Source organism: Sinocyclocheilus grahami, unplaced genomic scaffold (genome assembly GCF_001515645.1).
Source record: "Sinocyclocheilus grahami isolate Dianchi unplaced genomic scaffold, SAMN03320097.WGS_v1.1 scaffold778.1, whole genome shotgun sequence".
Classification (NCBI taxonomy): Eukaryota; Metazoa; Chordata; class Actinopteri; order Cypriniformes; family Cyprinidae; genus Sinocyclocheilus; species Sinocyclocheilus grahami.
In genome coordinates, this window is record NW_015505957.1 from 348,931 (window position 1) to 367,209 (window position 18,279).

At 37.0% G+C, this 18,279-nt stretch overlaps 1 protein-coding gene across 3 annotated transcripts in view; it reads left to right on the plus strand.

Annotated features, from left to right (window-relative positions):
- Positions 1–1,496: 1,496 nt before the first annotated feature.
- Positions 1,497–18,279, plus strand: part of insyn2ab (inhibitory synaptic factor 2Ab) — a 44,896-nt gene continuing 28,113 nt past the window's right edge. For 2 of the 3 annotated variants that reach the window (XM_016246004.1, XM_016246005.1), the window contains exons 1-3: positions 1,497–1,526; positions 1,703–2,127; positions 13,244–14,324. In XM_016246004.1, the coding sequence (XP_016101490.1) occupies positions 13,249–14,324 (1,076 nt within the window). In that variant the 5' untranslated portion in view covers positions 1,497–1,526; positions 1,703–2,127; positions 13,244–13,248. Of the gene's footprint in view, positions 1,527–1,702; positions 2,128–13,243; positions 14,325–14,465; positions 14,645–18,279 lie in introns of those variants that run through there. The other variant, XM_016246006.1, reaches the window with a different exon arrangement.

The window sequence follows — 18,279 nt, forward strand, 5'->3', positions numbered from 1 at the left end:
AGAATACTGACCATCAAGGTCACATCCTTGACTGTGAGTTCATTTATTATGATCATCATCAGCAGTTATAGTGGCTGTGCTGTATTCCAATGCAGGTACAGTAAAAGGGTTCGGACACTCAGTTAATGCACCAAGGAATTGTTCTGAAGCAGGTTTATGATGTGTTATAGCTTGTTTTTCATGTGCATCTCAGTGGCAGTGGGTGAAGAACAAAGATTCAGTTTCACTTTTGGGTGAGGAGATGAACTTTATTCATGGCGTGAAAAATGAAGGCTACCATTTTCATGGCCATTTTTAAGTAAATGTCTCAACTGAACTTAAAATTCAAGTTGCACTTAAAATCTGCCATAATTGTAGAAATTATTTAGATTAAGCCATTTTTTTATTTAAATCTTCTGTTATTTCTTTTTAAGTTGAATAAATACGTTCCCGTGTAAAAATGTATACAATGTATATTAACAGTGAAAAATGAAGGCTACCATTTTCATGGCCATTTTTAAGTAAATGTCTCAACTGAACTTAAAATTCAAGTTGCACTTAAAATCTGCCATAATTGTAGAAATTATTTAGATTAAGCCATTTTTTTTATTTAAATCTTCTGTTATTTCTTTTTAAGTTGAATAAATACGTTCCCGTGTAAAAATGTATACAATGGAAAGCAAAGTGCTTGTTTTCCTAAACTACTGACAACATCACATGAAAATGTGTTGAACACTAATGACTAAAACCACTCATGAAATAATCAAAAAACTGATCATTTTGAGTAGAAAAACAAACACGTGCTGACATCACAATTGACTAAACATGACAACAAAAACAGCACTGTAAGCCCTTGGTCAAACAATACAACCATATTAATCATTCATGCCCCAGTGCATGCTGGGAACAGTGGATGAGACTGAACCACAAATAATTCCTTCAGTGTATTGAACTAACAAAAATGCATTCATCCAAATCATATCCTATGCTTTTTGGTTTGACTTAGGCTATCCTAATGGAAAAGCAAGATGCATTTCTTGTGTTCCTAAAAGCTGCAGGCCTACGTTGTTAGAGCTTCAGAACAGCAAGTAAACAAAACACTAAATCAATAATAATAAAAAAACATTTGCTGTTCTTTCAACATGACTTACGTGATCTAAGACTCATTTTTGACAGCGTAGCATTATTAGTGAGCACGGATGATCAGGACAGTCGTGTGTGTGTTTGAAGCAGCAGCAACAACAAGGTTGATTTATCCCCAGAGGAATTCTGGTAATTATAAAACACAGAGATGACTCGCGTTAATTAACAATCCAATTACGCTTCCTTACATTAGATTTTTTTCTCACCCACATTGTAATCTTCCAATCTCTCCATCTCTTTCTCATTTAAATCATTTCATCTTGTAACGAGGTGTAATCAGTGTGATAATACACGGGCTAGCCAATTAAAACGCGTCAGTATTATTACTTCTCATCTTCCGAAACCCCACTAACACCCATCCACCCACCCACCCACCCACTCCTCCGATTACATAAACTTTGTGGGTTAGTAAGCTTAGATAAAATAGCCTATGTGAAATGACCAACTAAACGGAACTAAAACAGGACTTCCCTCACCTCATTTCTCAACCGCTCTCTCTCTCTCTTTTGCTTCCCAAACTCTCCCTCCCCTCCTTTCTTCTTTATCGCTTTCTCTCTCCCTCTTCTTATCAAACACACAGGGTCTGCAGCGACGGGTGAGGAACATCGTCTGCGCGCGCGCGCTCGTGCTAACTGTCTGTGCGCTTGAGTGTGTGTGTGTGTGTGTGTGTGTGTGTGTGTGCAGAGCACGCACACATGTGCCTCTCCCGGTAATGTGAGAAATCAAGAGGGACACATCTCTTAAGTCTCCTTGTGGTGGGATTTCAATTTGACGCACTAAACGTAGCGCGCGTCTTCGCTCTCACACACTCTCCCTGCATGTGTGTCCGCTCGCTGCAGCTCCGGCGTCGGGCAAACCCTCTCACTGCTGCACTTCAGCCAGTGTTGAACAACTCGTCTGCAGCCGGCCGCCTCGCATGGCTCCTAAAGAAGCGGATATGCCCCAGTGCCACGGGAGACTGACGCCTTCACTGTCTTCCTCTCCTCCGCTAATGGTCCTCTCAGGGTGAGTGTGCCCTCCGTCCAGCCCCGTTTTCACATCAAGTGCTCGAGCAGGAAGGTCTGTTTGTGCATTGCAATGTGCTTATTCGTTGGCTGGCTGACCGTTACTTACTGTACTGAGGCTGAGTGAGTGAGTGATCTTGGTTTCAATTACACTCCATCTATGTCTGTGCCACAGACTGGAATATGATAATTAATTTCACTTTTTTTCTGTCCTTTGGAAAGGCTGGAGCTTGGCTTTGTTGGAGCTATTTTATAGCCTATAGTTGGTTCTGTCATTTAACAGTCTGATGTTTTAGTCCAGTCTTTCTACAACCTGAAATTTTGAAAGCCACGTCACAATGCTTCCTGTGAAAGCTGCAAAAACAATATTTGTAGGTGTAAAGGCAATTTGATGAACGTGGGATTATGTCCTTCGTGGATGAGGGCTTTTTCTCCCACGCCTCAGCAGGCTTAGCACAATGCGTTTGCGATAGGATGCTGTGATTTTTTTTTTCATATGCATAAGGTGTATTTTCAGTTAAAGTTAGGTATTTTAATGGTGCAGACTTGTTTAAAACCTGTTAGTCACTATAATGGGGAGTTAAATAAGCATTTACTGGAAGCTGTATTGTAGACGTGACAAGAAATCATTTAGAGAACTTTTATGTAAGGTATAAACCTGTCAGGAAAACATGAGAGGATGTGTGTTTGAATGATGGCATCCCTGCCATATGATATTGTGTGTATGTGTGTGTGTGTGTGGGAGAGAGAGATTTCCACTCTGTCACGGACCACCCTGTATGATGGAATGACACTTTCTATCTTCACTGTAATTCAGAATCTAATTTTCTTCAGATATGAACTTTTTGTCATTTGTACACATGCCAGAATGGAAAAATCTCCAGCATATTTTTCACCCATTTTGAGTGAAATGTTTCCATCATTCTTTCATTACCTTGTCCTTGCGGGAAGATTAGATGCTCTGTTTTTTACAGATTTAACTTTTGATTCCAGGAAACCAGGCTGAGTGAGGCTTTACTTCCTTCTGTTTTATTTTAGTACCATTTTCGTCCACCGTATACCTCAGTCCTGCAGTCTGAGGCCTCTATTTGAACAGAGGATGAATGTGTTTAGTCACGCTCCAAAGCGTCTTTACTCTCTTCCTTTATTTTTTGCTCCTTCAGTTTTTGTTCACTTCTTTAGGCATGACCGATGACGGGCCATTGAAATAAGCTTTTGTGTTTAGATTCGGGAAATGTGTGAATAAAGGAAAGATCATTTAAATGATAAATTATAGTATTTCACTTGTTTTGTTCAGCACACTAAATCTTCATTATGTTTTTTTTTCTTTTGCTTTCTTCCTTTTAACCCTTTCAGTCTTTTCATGATGTCCATTGTAGAGGACATATGTGTCAAAATACAAAGGGGTTGAAGCATATTTCAGATTCTGATCAAATGAGCACATTTGTGACTGATCATGTGACTCTGTACTCTGGAAAAAGTATTAAATTAGAAAAACACTAAATAGAAGCATTTGCGAATTTTTAAATCCCACTGTAGGATGTTGAATAAACAAGTGAATGATTGCAAATTTCTGTACTTAGTGACTGATTCAAGCACCAAAGGTTTACATTTTTCTTCCTTTCATACATCCACTTACAGTGATTTAATGACACCCCAGTGCACATCACAAATCCAAAAGGGGATTCCTCCATTTTCAGTCACTTTAATACTTTAACTTGTTAGTAGGATTAGCGCCACATTTCTCATTCACAGCCCCTCGTGCAGAGCTCTGGTAGTCATTTGATCCCACTGTACAACTTACATGGCTTGCTGATAAGTCTGTAATTCCAGTGTTACAAACTGCACCTTCTCTGTACCAGCCAGTGGCCAAAGGCAATATGATGTTTAGTGAAGCCTGAACCAGCACAGCGAGACAGTGACTCCCTTTAAAATGGTTATTTTGGCATGTCCCACATTTTGAACTTTCTCAACTGTTTGCAACAGTTAAAATGTCATAATTAGTTGGGTATTAACACATTAGTTGGATATGAAATAATCAGTTCATTGTAGTAAAAAATATTTAAATTAACAATTAATCATTTTTATTTTTTACAAAAAATAAAATTAAATAAATTAAGTAAAAACAAATAAGTAAAAATACAGTTGCTGGTGCAAAAAATAAAATTGTGTAAAATTCATTTAAAAAATATTTGGTAAAAGTTTATTTTATTCTCACTATTAACTAGTTGCTTATTAGCATGCATATTACTGGAATATTGACTGTTTATTAGTACGTATAAAGCACATATGTGACCCTGGATCACAAAACCAGTCATAGGGTCAATTTTTCGAAATTGAGATTTATACATCATCTGAAAGCTGATTGATGTATGGTTTGTTAGGATAGGACAATATTTGGTCGAGATACAACTATTTGAAAATCTGGAATCTGAGGGTGCAAAAAAATAAAAAAATACTGAGAAAAATGAAGATCTTAGCAATGCATATTACTAATCAAAAATTAAGTTTTAATATATTTACAGTAGGAAATTTACAAAATATCTTCATGGAACATGATCTTTACTTAATATCGTAATGATTTTTGGCATAAAAAAAAATCAATAATTTTTACCCATACAATGTATTTTTGGCTATTGCTACAAATGTACCCCAGCGACTTAAGACTTTTTGTGGTCCAGGGTCACATATAGTCTGCATAACCATATTTTAGATCTCTTAATCCTACCCCATACCCAAACTTAACAACTATCATACCAACAATTAATAAGCAGCAATATAAGTGTTTATTGAGGCAAAAGTCTAGTTACTAGTGTGAATTGGTCCCTAAACTAAAGAGTGACCAAAAAATTTAGATTCACTTTTATTTGTATACAATAGGGGTGGAACGGTTCGAACCGTACGGTTCTCCACACACGGTTCGCCACGCGCTAGGACCGCGGTTCAACTTAAATCTGACAACGCATCTGTAATATGGTTTGCTATAAATAACATGTAAAACAAACAGGGTTTGTCTAATATATGTTTCTGTTGATGGATGCACATTCTGGCTTCCCAGTACATTACAACAACAGCGATGAAAAAACGAACCATTCACTCTTGTTCAATGCGAATGCAGTATGCTGGAATATGAGCATTACTGGTGCTGATGGTGCGCTCGCACAGGTGAGACCTGAACAGCACACGTTGATATCTGTGTTTAAACTAAACTCATATAGGCTTTGCCAGTTTAAACATTTAAGAGCCAGAGGACGCAAGCTCGCACAATGAGAAGATTTGTGCATGCACTCATCTGAAGCGCGCAAACCAGAACGCGCGCAAATATTAAGCTTTCTCTGAAGTGTTGTGTTTAAATGGACAAATTCACACAAAAATCATGTCAAAATGCCCATCTTGGTAAGTATCCTATAGCAGACATAGCCGGCTGAACTGTACTGTATCAGTGCACTGGATCAGTGCATTCATTTAAAGTGACAACACTTTCTTAATATTAATCAAACAGCAACAACAAAGAAATCACTCACTGCTCTTGATTGAATAGCTTTTGTAACTTCAATAAAGATTAATCTTTAATTTATACAGTCAAATATGCAATGCTGTTTTACATTTCAGTACTTTAATCAATTTCTGTACCTAAAAACTAATGTTAGACCTACCTAAAAAAACCTGAAAATCAGTTTATTTTATTTGTATCTTTACTCTATTGTATTTATTTGTGCTGTTGCTTGTAGTTCGATAGATTATTCTTATTTTCTTAGTATAGTTTTTGCCTAAACATAGCACATACCAAATATAACCGTGATACAAACCGAACCGTGAGTAAGTTGAACCGTTCCACCCTTAGTATACAAGTTGTAGTGTTTACAGTATTTGTGAAGTTATTGTTATATATATATATATGTATGTATGTATTAAACTAATATATTTCCAAGCAATATACACTTATTGATAACTACAAACCTACATTTGGTCCAAGGCTAATTAGATCATATAGAGTGACAGCTTAATTTAGGCTGGTTTGCCAACTTGTTACTTGCAACGTTGCCGCTCAAGTAGTTTTTATTCATAATTGGATTTTTATTTATTATTTAACATTTATGCTGCCCTCCTGAGCCTGACAGTCAACGTTTATGAAGGTTAAACTTCTCCTTTTCACTGAAGTGTCAGGTCTAATTTGTAACCTGTTTGTGGAAAGTAGCATACGTACTAGACAGCAGTTTGAGGACTTTTCGCCTCCAAGCGAGCAACCTTCCAGTGACTCATAACTTTTCACTGTACCGCAGTGTCAGTGCTTTCGGGTTTCAGACTGTGCAGTAATGTGGTGACAACGGAAGGCAACGGCAGCTCGAGAAAATCATTAGATTGTTTTTCACGTTAAAGTTTGGTACAAGCAGGGCTCAAAGCCCTTTGCAGAATAAAAGACAGAGATTACAGCTCTCCCAATATTAATGACTGTTGCACCACATGCAGCTTGGGATATGGTTATGATGAAGGGAGGAGGGGGAGAGGATAAAAAGGGAAACATTGGACTGGTTGAGGATATTGTGTTATACTGTGTGCTTTTGGAACAAGTGATGCGTTTATAAATTGCAAGTGCCAATGTTTTCCAAAAGGAGACAATTTGCTGCAAGTCAATTTACAGGTTATTTTTTCCAGTAACTGAAGTTAGCGATTCATTTTCATGTTATTTTTTAATGCTGAATTATTTGATGAATAATGTCAAACGTAAGATCTGACAAACCAGTACAGAGACAGGTCAGCCTTCATTTTTACCGTGAACGCCAATGCTAATCAACGGTCATGCGTTACAAAAAATACGTCAAATTGTGACGTCTGTGACATTTCGAACAATATTGTATTACAAAGTGGTCAACACTTTCAAAGGGAAGTAATGAAATATGTCAGTTGAGTGTGTTATCAAAAGAGCAACAGACAGGGACGGCTCAAGACCTCAGCGTGATGTAGAAGGACAGTCAGTCAGGCAGTATTGCACTCTCTCTCTCTCTTGAATCTTGCATAGACTTCTTGGTGGGGTTGAAAGCTTGCTGGTAGTTGGTTGATTGCTTCACTCACAGTTTTTTTTCAAAGGCACCATCATAAAAATAAAAAAGGAAGACAGAAAATCAAGCCATCAAATCAGCTCAGTTCAAACTGAAGGTTTGAGCCAGACGTGATATTAGGAATACCATGGCTAAAATATGCCCACATTCTCCACCATTATACATTTACAACCAGTGTTGGGGAAAGTTACTTTTAAAAGTAATGCATTACAATATTGCGTTACTCCATAAAAAAGTAACTAATTACGGTACTTAGTTACTTTTTGTGGAAAGTAATGCTTTACGTTACTTTTTAAATCTGGACAGGGCTTGCTTGTTTTTTTTTTTGTTGTTTTTTTTTAAAGTTTAATTTTTGGCTAATATAAAAGCCTTTTCACACCAAAAGTGAAATGAATAAGCCTCAGGCTGAAGGGAAAGTAAATTTACGTCCGTACAGTAGAATGCAGAAGAAGAAATTTCAACACACTTCAGCAATAAAAAAAGACACAAATGTTTGTCTAGAGTAATTTTTGCTTATTAGTATGGTTGAACTGGATCATCAAAGGTCAGAAGCAAAGACATTGGTTAATAGAATGGGATTAAATGCATAAAGGATATTTGTGTTGTTTAACATTTAATTATTGCAAGTTTGCGTCATATTCTGAGTTGCATTATTTTTATTCATTTTGAGGAATACTGAATCTGTGTTTTTTTTTGTGAGTGAGATGAATTAATGCATATTCATATTTATTTGTATTTTAGAACTACAGTAACAGCTTCTGATTTCTCTCAAAATGGGGACAGGAGAGCTGTCAATCAATAAATTTGAAAAAAAGTAACTTGCGTTACTTATTTGAAAAAGTAACTCCGATATTCTCTTGTAAATTAAAAAGTAATGCGTTACTTTACTAGTTACTTGATTTTACTTGTTACTTGTTATCTGATTACATAACTCGCGTTACTTGTAATGCGTTACCCCCAACACTGTTTACAACACATTTACCAGTCAGATAGAATGAATTGTGGCTAGAAAGAACCCCATTATAACAAAACACAACCATTGTATAATATGCATTATATTTTAATACATAACATTGTATTTTAAAGGTCGAGCCTACAAACTCCACACTTGATTTTATAAAATATTTGATGCATATTTTATAGGCAATCGCTCCATTTTGTCTCTAAGCATTACCACCATTTCCCTGCTAAATGTTACAATGCTTCATTCACACATCATGCTTCATTTGCATTACAAAACATGAATAATATTTGTAGGATTTACACAAGAGCTGAGTACAATAGCATGCAATAAAGCTCCCGATGCATGGACAACAATAAAACCAGCTAGTGCTGTTATATCACTGCGATGTAAAAGGAATACTAATTATATCTCTGTGGTATAAAAGTCATATCAGCTCTCAAATCCACAGTCAATCTTATTATCCCCCCAAAATTGTGAGATTAGGGCAGATTTTTGATATGAAGTCCCTGGTGGAACTGACCCTTAAATCTGAGGTCTCCTTCAATGTAGAGTATCAGGTTGTGCTCCAAGTTGATAGGATTTAAAAAACCGAAGCTGGTATAAATGAAATCTGAAACATAAAGAAATATCTGAGAATAAGATGGCATTGAATAAGGATGTAAGATGATGTTTTGAGCAACACATTGTTTGCCAAACAGAAGAGCAATGGAAGCTTTACAGTTCCTGCTGCTGGCGATAGCCATCCATTGACACAGCTGGATAAGAGTGTGGGTTAAATTAATAAATAAATGTGTTGAAAAAACCTAAAAATGCACATAGCTAAAGTCTGTATCTTTTTCACAGCCGTTTTCAATAGGAACAGTGGGCCTGTTTGAACTGACATGCTGCTAAAGTGCATGAGGAGAGTTAAGAGGATTACTTTTGCAATTTTAGATTCAATGCATTACTCATAATCCTGGGTTTGATGGTGGCCGAATTGTCAGGGTCGAAGGGGGACCTCTGTGTGTGTGTGTGCCTGATAGAGAGAGAGAGTGAGAAAGATAGATTTAGTTTGCAGAATAGTTAACCCAAAAAAGAACATTTTGAAGTAATTTGGAAGAATTGTAATGGTCGCTCTTTTAAAATTACAAAAGCAAATGGAAACTGAGGCTTTTAACCTTCAAAAAGAATGTAAAAATACCATAATAATGCTCTACACAACTTTTACACTTTATATAAAGTCTTATGAAGCTTTGCGTGATGAATAGACTGATATTTAAGTATTTCAGTGTTGCAAAAACTGTTGAAAAGATGAACTTGAAAATCAAATCAGTATGATGAATCATTCAGATTGCTTTTTTTGATCGGATTCAACCAAATATATTTAAAGAATAATTATTTTCTAAATTGGATATCATTACTCATGAACTCAACTTCACTCATGTCTATATGGACTACTTTTATGATAATTTGGTGGTGCTTTTGGGTCTTTTTCATTCACTGTAGTTGCCTTTAAAAGAACAACCAGTGTGAGGGTGAGGAAATTATGAGAGATTGTTCATTTTTAGGTGAAGTAGCCCTTTAAATGTCTAGTCTCCATCTGTATAATCTCAAGGTATTTTTGCCGAGTGCCCTTTGGGAGGAGAATTATTCACTGCAAATTATTGATGATGACAGTAATGATGACAGAAATTGCTATCATTAAGAAACTCTATTACAGCATAACAGTGTTGCTGGGGCTTCTGGTACTGACCATTATCACCTTTCACAAGAATAAACAGAATCAGTTGCACAAGTGTCCACCATTACAGTTTTAATAATTGGCTTTACACGGCTTTGAATGCATTCCCAGGACATTTCAAAAACATTTTCCTGAATACCACAGCGAGTACTCACAAATGACCCAAAGATTGTTTTCAGTCCTAATCATAGTCGTGATTCCGTTGGCACTTACGGGACACGCAGGTGAGCCACTACCATGTGGATTTAATTAAATTACAGAATCAATGAATCAATCAGCTATCGCCATCTGTTTAAGGACAGATGGTGCTATAAATTGGTGATTGGTGGGAGTGCAGATGCTATGAGGGATCTCGAGATTTTGGCATGTGCAAGGCAATACAATTCTGACAAGTGATTGTAGAAAGCATCTGAAAAAGCACAAAATACATAGTGTTACAAAATGTTTTTTGGCCCTGTACCAAATGACACCCGCATAACTTCTCTCGGCTTGCCACATGGCCTGCTGGGTAATAGTCCGCCATGAAGTCCACTCCTCTGCAAGCTCTACAAAAGTCCACATCGAGGAGCATGTGAGCCCTAAAATGACAAATGGCTTCACTGACATGCACAAAACTACTGACGCCAAACCAGGAATGTTTGCTTTATGAATTCACTGGATATCATTTAGCATTATCATTCATATTTTGGACATTAGGACATTATATGGTAACAGTCTTATTTTAGTAGTTTTAAATATAGTAATGAAATTTGGATTTATATTTTAAAATACCTTTCATTTATTTCATTTTATTTTTGTCATTTTTTATAAATTATTTTAAATATTACTATTTAGGTTTAATTTATTTTTATAAAGTATTTTAAAAATATATTAATTTAGTTTTTCTTTTTTATAGTTTTTAATAGTTTTAATTAATGTCAATACCCCTGCTATATAACACTAAACTTAAAAAAAAAAAAATCAATACTGTGGATAAAAAAACTAAACAAACTGAAGCAGACTGAGGTTCATTTAACCCTAGTTGCAGAATCACTGCCATCATAAACTGCGTATTCTGCAGCCTGGCTAAAAGTACCTGCCACATTAGCTCCAAAACTTGACAGAGCACTGGGATCATTATTTTGAGATGCTGATTGAATCGTTGGAGGGGGCAGTTCAATGACTCAAGGATGATGGGTGTTATCACTGTCGAGTCAGATAAGCTTACGGAGTGAAAATCAGACAACGAAAGACACTGCTGCTGCCTGTCAGATGACAAGGTGTCCATTTGTATTCTTCCCTGTTACTGAGCCTGCCAGACATTGCAATGACTAATAGTAAATGATGCACCACAGCTGAGTAAAAATGAATGTGATACAGAATAAAAACTTGCCACTATATTTATCTACAGGCTGAAATATTTATTTTACACTGTATAGCCTGCTCATGGTATGTTACAAATTGTGTGAACATGGCATTTGTTTGCCAAACAATATTAGGCTAATGCTTGGTCATATGAAATTAGTGATCTTAAACGGAGTCATGGTGTTGACCTGTAATTTAGATTAGTGGTGCTTTGCTATTAGTATTGCTCATATGAGGTGTTGGGGATTTGACCAAACTCACAATCTTTAATATTAAGCTACGGACATGAATGATATTTCAAATTGTGCAGTTTATCAAGGAACAATGAGCGATATTACTGTTCTAAGCAAGACTAAGCTAACAGGTAATTCCTCTGTAAAGTAGTGTTTTGTTGCATAAAATGACATCTGATTTTATTGATCTAGTACGTTTGAAGCTTCCAACTTAGTAAAAAGTTGTGGTGCTCATTTTCCACTTTGCATTTTGGTTTATCCTGTCATAGTTGATGTTTTAATCATAATCATATCCTCATGGTAAACAGTCAACAGTAAGTTTCCATTGAAATAATTACAGAATATATTTAGAAAATACTATTGACAATATTCAGAAATAAATATATGTCTATATATCTATATTTCTATGCAGAGGGATACATAAATATTATGACATTTCTATATAAATTTTTTTTAGATCATGTTTCATGCTGCAGAGCAACTAAAATGTCATTTATTTAAATAATGTCCTCTCTCTGAAAATATAAATGAGTTAAAATGTCAAAAACCTCATATATATCTAAAACTTTGAAATCTTTCATGGAATATATGAGCTTATTTGTTGATGTATATTGATGATCCAATTGGTCTGCCATTTTATTCCAAATGTAGTCTCATGTAGCCAGACATTCAACAAACATATTATCTTCAGCAAAGATAATACCAATGTGACGCATACGTCTCCCGGAAATCCTGCAGTGTTCAACAAATCAGATGACAACTTCGAAACTCCTGAAGGGTTTCCGATTTTGTGTGCCATATGCATCAGATGTTCAGCCAACAGTCCGTGGGCGTGACGTCAGAGGCTGAGACCGTTTCAAATATAACTCCTGGTTGTAGGCTTTAGAATTTATTGTGTATGTAGGGTTACGTTTCAACTTTTTCCTTTCAAAGTTTAATGGTACGGCTGTCAAATATTTAGTAGTGAGCAAGCAGTTACCTAGTGTTAAGTAACATGTGCACTGGTGGTTGGGCTAGCAAGCAACCAAACATAAAACCTTAGCAACTTCCTTGCAATGCCTCTGGAACCACTATAGCAACCAATGCATCAAAACCACTTAGAACACCTTTGCAACAATATAGCATTACCCTGGCAACCGCTCACCCAAGCACTGTCAGTGAGTTTTGCACATCCATACAGTAGTTGAAATGGAAAGCAAATTGACAAATTATTCATGGTCCACCAACTGGTAAAGCAGCATTTTTTTAACACACACACACACACACACCATCCATTATATTTTTCTGTACATTAACAATTTATTCTGATCCAAACTGCGAAAAAGTGACAACAGCAGAAACTCAAATGAATCATTCCTATGCACACATCTTTGATTGATGTTGTTTAAACCATTTTGTTTCTCTTAATTCAGGTGTAGTGTTATCTTGTGTGTCTGTATTTGTCATCAAGTGTTGAGTTGTATTTCATATCTGATGACTCAAAGGCCCTGTTCCGTCTCGCTGGCAGTCTGTGCTTCAGCCCCCATCTCCCATGTACTGGCAGCCTCATTAGAGAGATGAAGCCTTTGTGTAATGAGAGAGCATGAATACAGGTCGCTCTGTGTCAGCTGTGACTTCCACTGCTAAACAAAACACACGCGCCCACAAAAAAATCCTGAAGCTTTGACTGCCAGGATGTTGTGTGCTAAGGAAAAGACAAAACTAGGCCATCTGTGCTTGAGTCACAATCACTGGCATTTTATTAACTGTAAACACTCTCGCTGTCCCTCATTCTTCCTCCTCTTTCTCTCTTGCAGGAGTTATGGTCAGTAAGGAGGCAGGCCGCTGCACTCTGTCAAGTTCAGAGTCTGACTCGGAGTCCGGTGGTCCTTCACTGGAGTGGAGTGGAGCAGACACGGTACGCAAGCGAAACAAAGCCCTGCAGGTGCGTTTTAAAGACATCTGTGAGGCGCAGAATGAGGCCGCCCACCGAGGTGCCAGAGACCGCTCCGTTTCCTGCAAGGTCATCCACCGGAGGTACATGACCATGCCAGCTCGCCGCTCCATCCCGAACGTCACCAAGAGCACAGGTGTACAAACCTCGCCCGATTTGAAAAAGCGCTATCAGACTTTCCCCTTTGAGCGCAAGAAGGGAAACGTCATCAAACACACTGCTCTAGTGGAGAATTACCCGGATCAAAACAATGGCTTTTTGAGTGACGTGAAGGGCGGGGAACGGGGGACAAGGTGCGAAGGACAGGTGCAGCAGACCCGGGTGTTGCTCCACACTACGCCGCAATGCAGCGACGCTAAGGACTTGTGTGCTGGGCTGGACTGTTCGGATGGGAAACTCTGCCCTGATTTGTCAGACTCGGTTTTGGATCAGTCAGACTCAAGGAGGGACACCAACGTCCCGGGGAGTGGGGCTAAGCACAAAGGATTATCCAGTGAAAGCGAGGCAGGGGCAGGCCAGCAGCCCAACTGTGCCTCCTCGACCACGCCGACTCAACCTCTGCAGGTCAGGGGTGACTGTTCAAAGATTTCTGGCCCTATTGCATGGACATCTTTGACACAAGTGGAATGCCCGGAAAGCCCCTCAGGGAGTTGCAAACGCAAAAAAGACACGGCACAGCTGAACGGATTGCAGGCGCAGTCTCAGGCTTTGCCTTATTCGGCGAGTTGCGCTTCCCAGGCTCACTGTCACAGTAGCCAAAACTCGGGCGCTGCAGAGACCCGGCAGGGCATGCAGGGGCAGCTGATTGCTCTCCCCGGGGCCGATGGGAATGCGAAAACCAGGCTTCAAGCCATGGAGGCTCTGATCAACTCCAGTCAAGAAACCATCAAAGTGCTGCTGGGGGTCATTCAGGAGTTGGAAAGAGGAGAAGCACAGCGAGAGGGGTGAGTCATAGTCTTTATGTAACACATTTAGTATTCATCAACTGTATTTGTGCAGGTTTTGTGTTTCAGGCCTGTTTTCTCAATGTGAGAAAGAAAAGATAATACCAGAGTTCTAAGGCTATTTAACCTGTTTTTCATCAGAGTTTGGAGAATCTGCCACTCGCTGATCGGAACTTAAAGAAAAGTTGTTTTGATTTCAGTTTGTAAATGCAAATGGGAAATACGGTACAGTGTAAAGGAAGCCTTGCAAAAAAGTTGGTAGCGCCACATGTATCTGTTCACACTTCACCACACTGTATAGGGAAGCACCAGTTTGAACATTCTGGCCAATATCGATTTATAAATATTGTATACTATTTTCTGTAAAATAAAAATGAAATGCTAAAAACTAAAAGCAATCATTTTAAATGCTTCAAGTGAATTTAGTTATCACAACAGTATGTACAATTTGAAAAATGGATATTCTGTTAGCAATAAATATCACATTTAGGCAAATGTCATTTAAATGTAAAAATAGGAAAAATGATCGGGCACAATTAAATACACAATATTGACTTATATCCAATAAATGCAACAATTCTATTATTGGCCCATAACGTGTATTGTACTGATATATAGTGCAACAAAGTGACAACTCAAGTACAGTAAAAAAATAAATAAAATAGAATCATGTTGAAACAGAGGTATCAGATCTTTTCTTCCTTATTGTGACCTACATGCTAATTGAACAGATTACTGAAAAAGGGAAAGAATTACTGTAGATGGCGGCTTTGGTTTTTTTATCAGTTGTTGATTGGAGATCTGAATGCAAGCTTGCAGTTGATTGTAATAAAGGGGTGGGTTTAAGCAGTTTCAATTATTTGCGAAGTCCTACAAATGTCACCAGAGAGAAGTCTGACGTTTTACCAGAAGATCAAGCTTTTTGATTATCATTTTGATTTGAACATTATGATGAAAAAAGGAATATGTGCATAGATGAATTGTTCACAGTAAGATCAATACGATTGCTTTTCATTGTGAGCATTTGAATAGTATGGAAAATTATCCAAAAAGTGGGTCAATTATAATAGTGACACAAGATACCCAGAGAGAATACAAGCAGTGTTTTTCCTTACCCAAATCACTAAATAAACCTTGACAAGTGTATGATGTAAATTAAACTGTCAGCTGCTTTCCTGAATTAACTTGTGGAACATCTGGAGGAACACTAACATTTTCTCTTACATTAAATGTAACACAATTTTACATATTGTTTCAGTTCATTGTAGTGTTGATAATAACTAAAGTAGCATATAGTGAATGTGTTGTAGAAACATTAGTAACAGTTCTGTTCACTTACTCTAATGTTATCACTTGTAATTGCTTTCAAATGACGCTTTTCAGTTGATTGTGAAGCATTTGCCTCCGTTCTGATTTGCAGTCTCTGCCATTTTTAATCACATTACTGTGATGTTTAACACTTTTAAAGGAAAATGCAATGTAACAATTCATTTCAACCCACTTAAGTATAATATCCAATCAATTGTTACCACTTTATGAGCACATTTAACTGACAATCATATGTTTGCATAAATCCTCAGTTCAGTCCTCTGAGATGTTTGTAAATGTATGTTCTGCAACAGTAAACAATGGGGCGGGGCTTAGCGAACTGTCAATCCATCGCCTGTAGTAGTCACTCTTCAAAGTAGGGCTGCACAATTAATCAAATTTCTAATAGCGAATACAATTATGGATGCCACAATTACGTAATCATTCAAAGCGGCAATTAATAGTTCAAAGTCCACTTATGTTATTCTGCGTGCTTAAGATATGTTTTTTTCTTTCTACATGTTATCTTAAGGGTTTTTCCATTGTTTTAGTTTTGGTATAACATTATAATACCATTCATATTTTTACTTTTTTTTATAATTTAAAGAAGAAACCAATCCGATGTATATTTGACATTTGAGGCTTAATACTTTAGAAAAGCACTATAGGTTTTTCAGTTAGAGTGTTTTCAGCTTGTTTATTTTCATATACAAATACGGCATGCAATTGCATCAAACAATGGTATAAACATAATTCAATGTAAATTGTGATAATCGTAATTAATAATCGCAATTACAATTTCAAGGGAATAATCGACAATTATGATTTTTGTCATAATCGTGCAGCCCTACTTCAAAGATAGAAGAAAAATAATGTTTGTTTGGAAAATGTGCTGGAGCTACTCTTCTTTTACACCATACTTAATTTGGCAGACAAGGTCTTTTTAGTAAACAACAAAGTATTTCTAAAATGATCCGTCATACCTGAATTATGAATGAAAGGCAGGTGTGAAGTCAGCAGGGAATATGTATTCAACTCCGCAGCTCGAATATTTTAATTTCACTGCATTTGTGGTGTTAGTGCCGCACAGGTTTAAACCGGCACTGTGAACAACATGAACATCCATTTATAACAACTGTTTAAAGCTTTTAAATGCACTTCAGCTCCATTTCCATGTCAGCATCTAGAGTGAGTGGCACAAATTCAGGGTTATGGGTTGTGGTGACGGTTGAAATTGGAACCTGGGAAGTAAATGAGGTGAAAAGATGCTTCGGTGCCTGTTGAAAGCCACTTGTGCAGCAACACGGGGACACTTCAATGTCAGATGTCATCCTGCATTCTCTAATACCTGGTGCTCCACAGGCACAGAGCCAACCTCACTTTCTCTCTGCCGGCCCGCCCGATGAGAGGAAAGAACTCGATACAATCAGTGCTGCTCATGTTTAATAATGCCCCTCCATTAAGTGGACGTCTCTTCTAGTTGGGATGCTGGAAGCTTAGAAGTGCCTGCCTCAGCTGTTGGCTGGACGGGACGTGACAGTTTATTTTGTGAAGGTCGATGAGAGTGGGTTCTGGAGATATTAACAGCTCTTAATCCCTGGTAGATATCCAAAAGGAGTGTTAGGCATATGCTTTTTTATACATGTTCACTACCATTTAAAAATTTGAGGTCAGTAAGATTTTTATTTTTGAAATCTTTTTTTGTTGATAGAAATTAATTATTTTATTCAGCAGAGATGCATTAAATTGCAATAAAATGACAGTAAAGATATTTTATGAAAGGTTTCTATTTCAAGTAAATGCTTTTCTTTTGAGATTTATATTCATTAAAGAATCTGGAAAAAATGTATCACAGTTTCCAAAAATATTAAACCGCAAAACTGTTTTCAACATTGATAATAATAAGAACTGTTTCTTGAGAACCAAATCAACATATGATTTCTGAAGGATCATGTGACACTGCTGAAAAGTCCTATTTGCCATCACAGGAATAAATATAAAAACAGAAATCAGTTATGTTATCAGTTACTATGGCAATAATGTTATATAACTGTTTTACTGTATTTTTGATCAAATAAATTCAGTTTTGGTGAGCAAAAGTGACGGTAACACTTTACTTGAAGGGGTGTGCATAAGACTGACATGACACCTTCATAATCATGACATGACACATGTCATGAATATGAAAGAGGTTTTATGCATGTTTATGACAACTGTCATTAAGTGTCATTCGCTTAGTTATGTCATTTTTAATGCAAATATGACATTATTTGACCTAACCCTACCCCTACCCTTACCCCTAACCATAGCCCATAACAAAGACATCTCAAACAATGTCATCTTTGCATTAAAAATTACATAACTGAGCGAATGACACTTAATGACAGTTGTCATAAACATGCATAAAAACCCTTCATATTCATGACATGTGTCATGTCAGTCTTATGCACACCCCTTCAAGTAAAGTGTAACCAAAGTGACTACTAAGATGTATTAAGGTATCTTAATAGTATTCATACCACAAACAGCATATTTATTAAAAAAAATCTTGAATTTTAATTAACAATTGGTAGATTTTGAAATGAAAAACCCATTCAGCACTCATGTTTTTTCTTGTAAAGTGTCATTATCAATACCTTTACAGAGA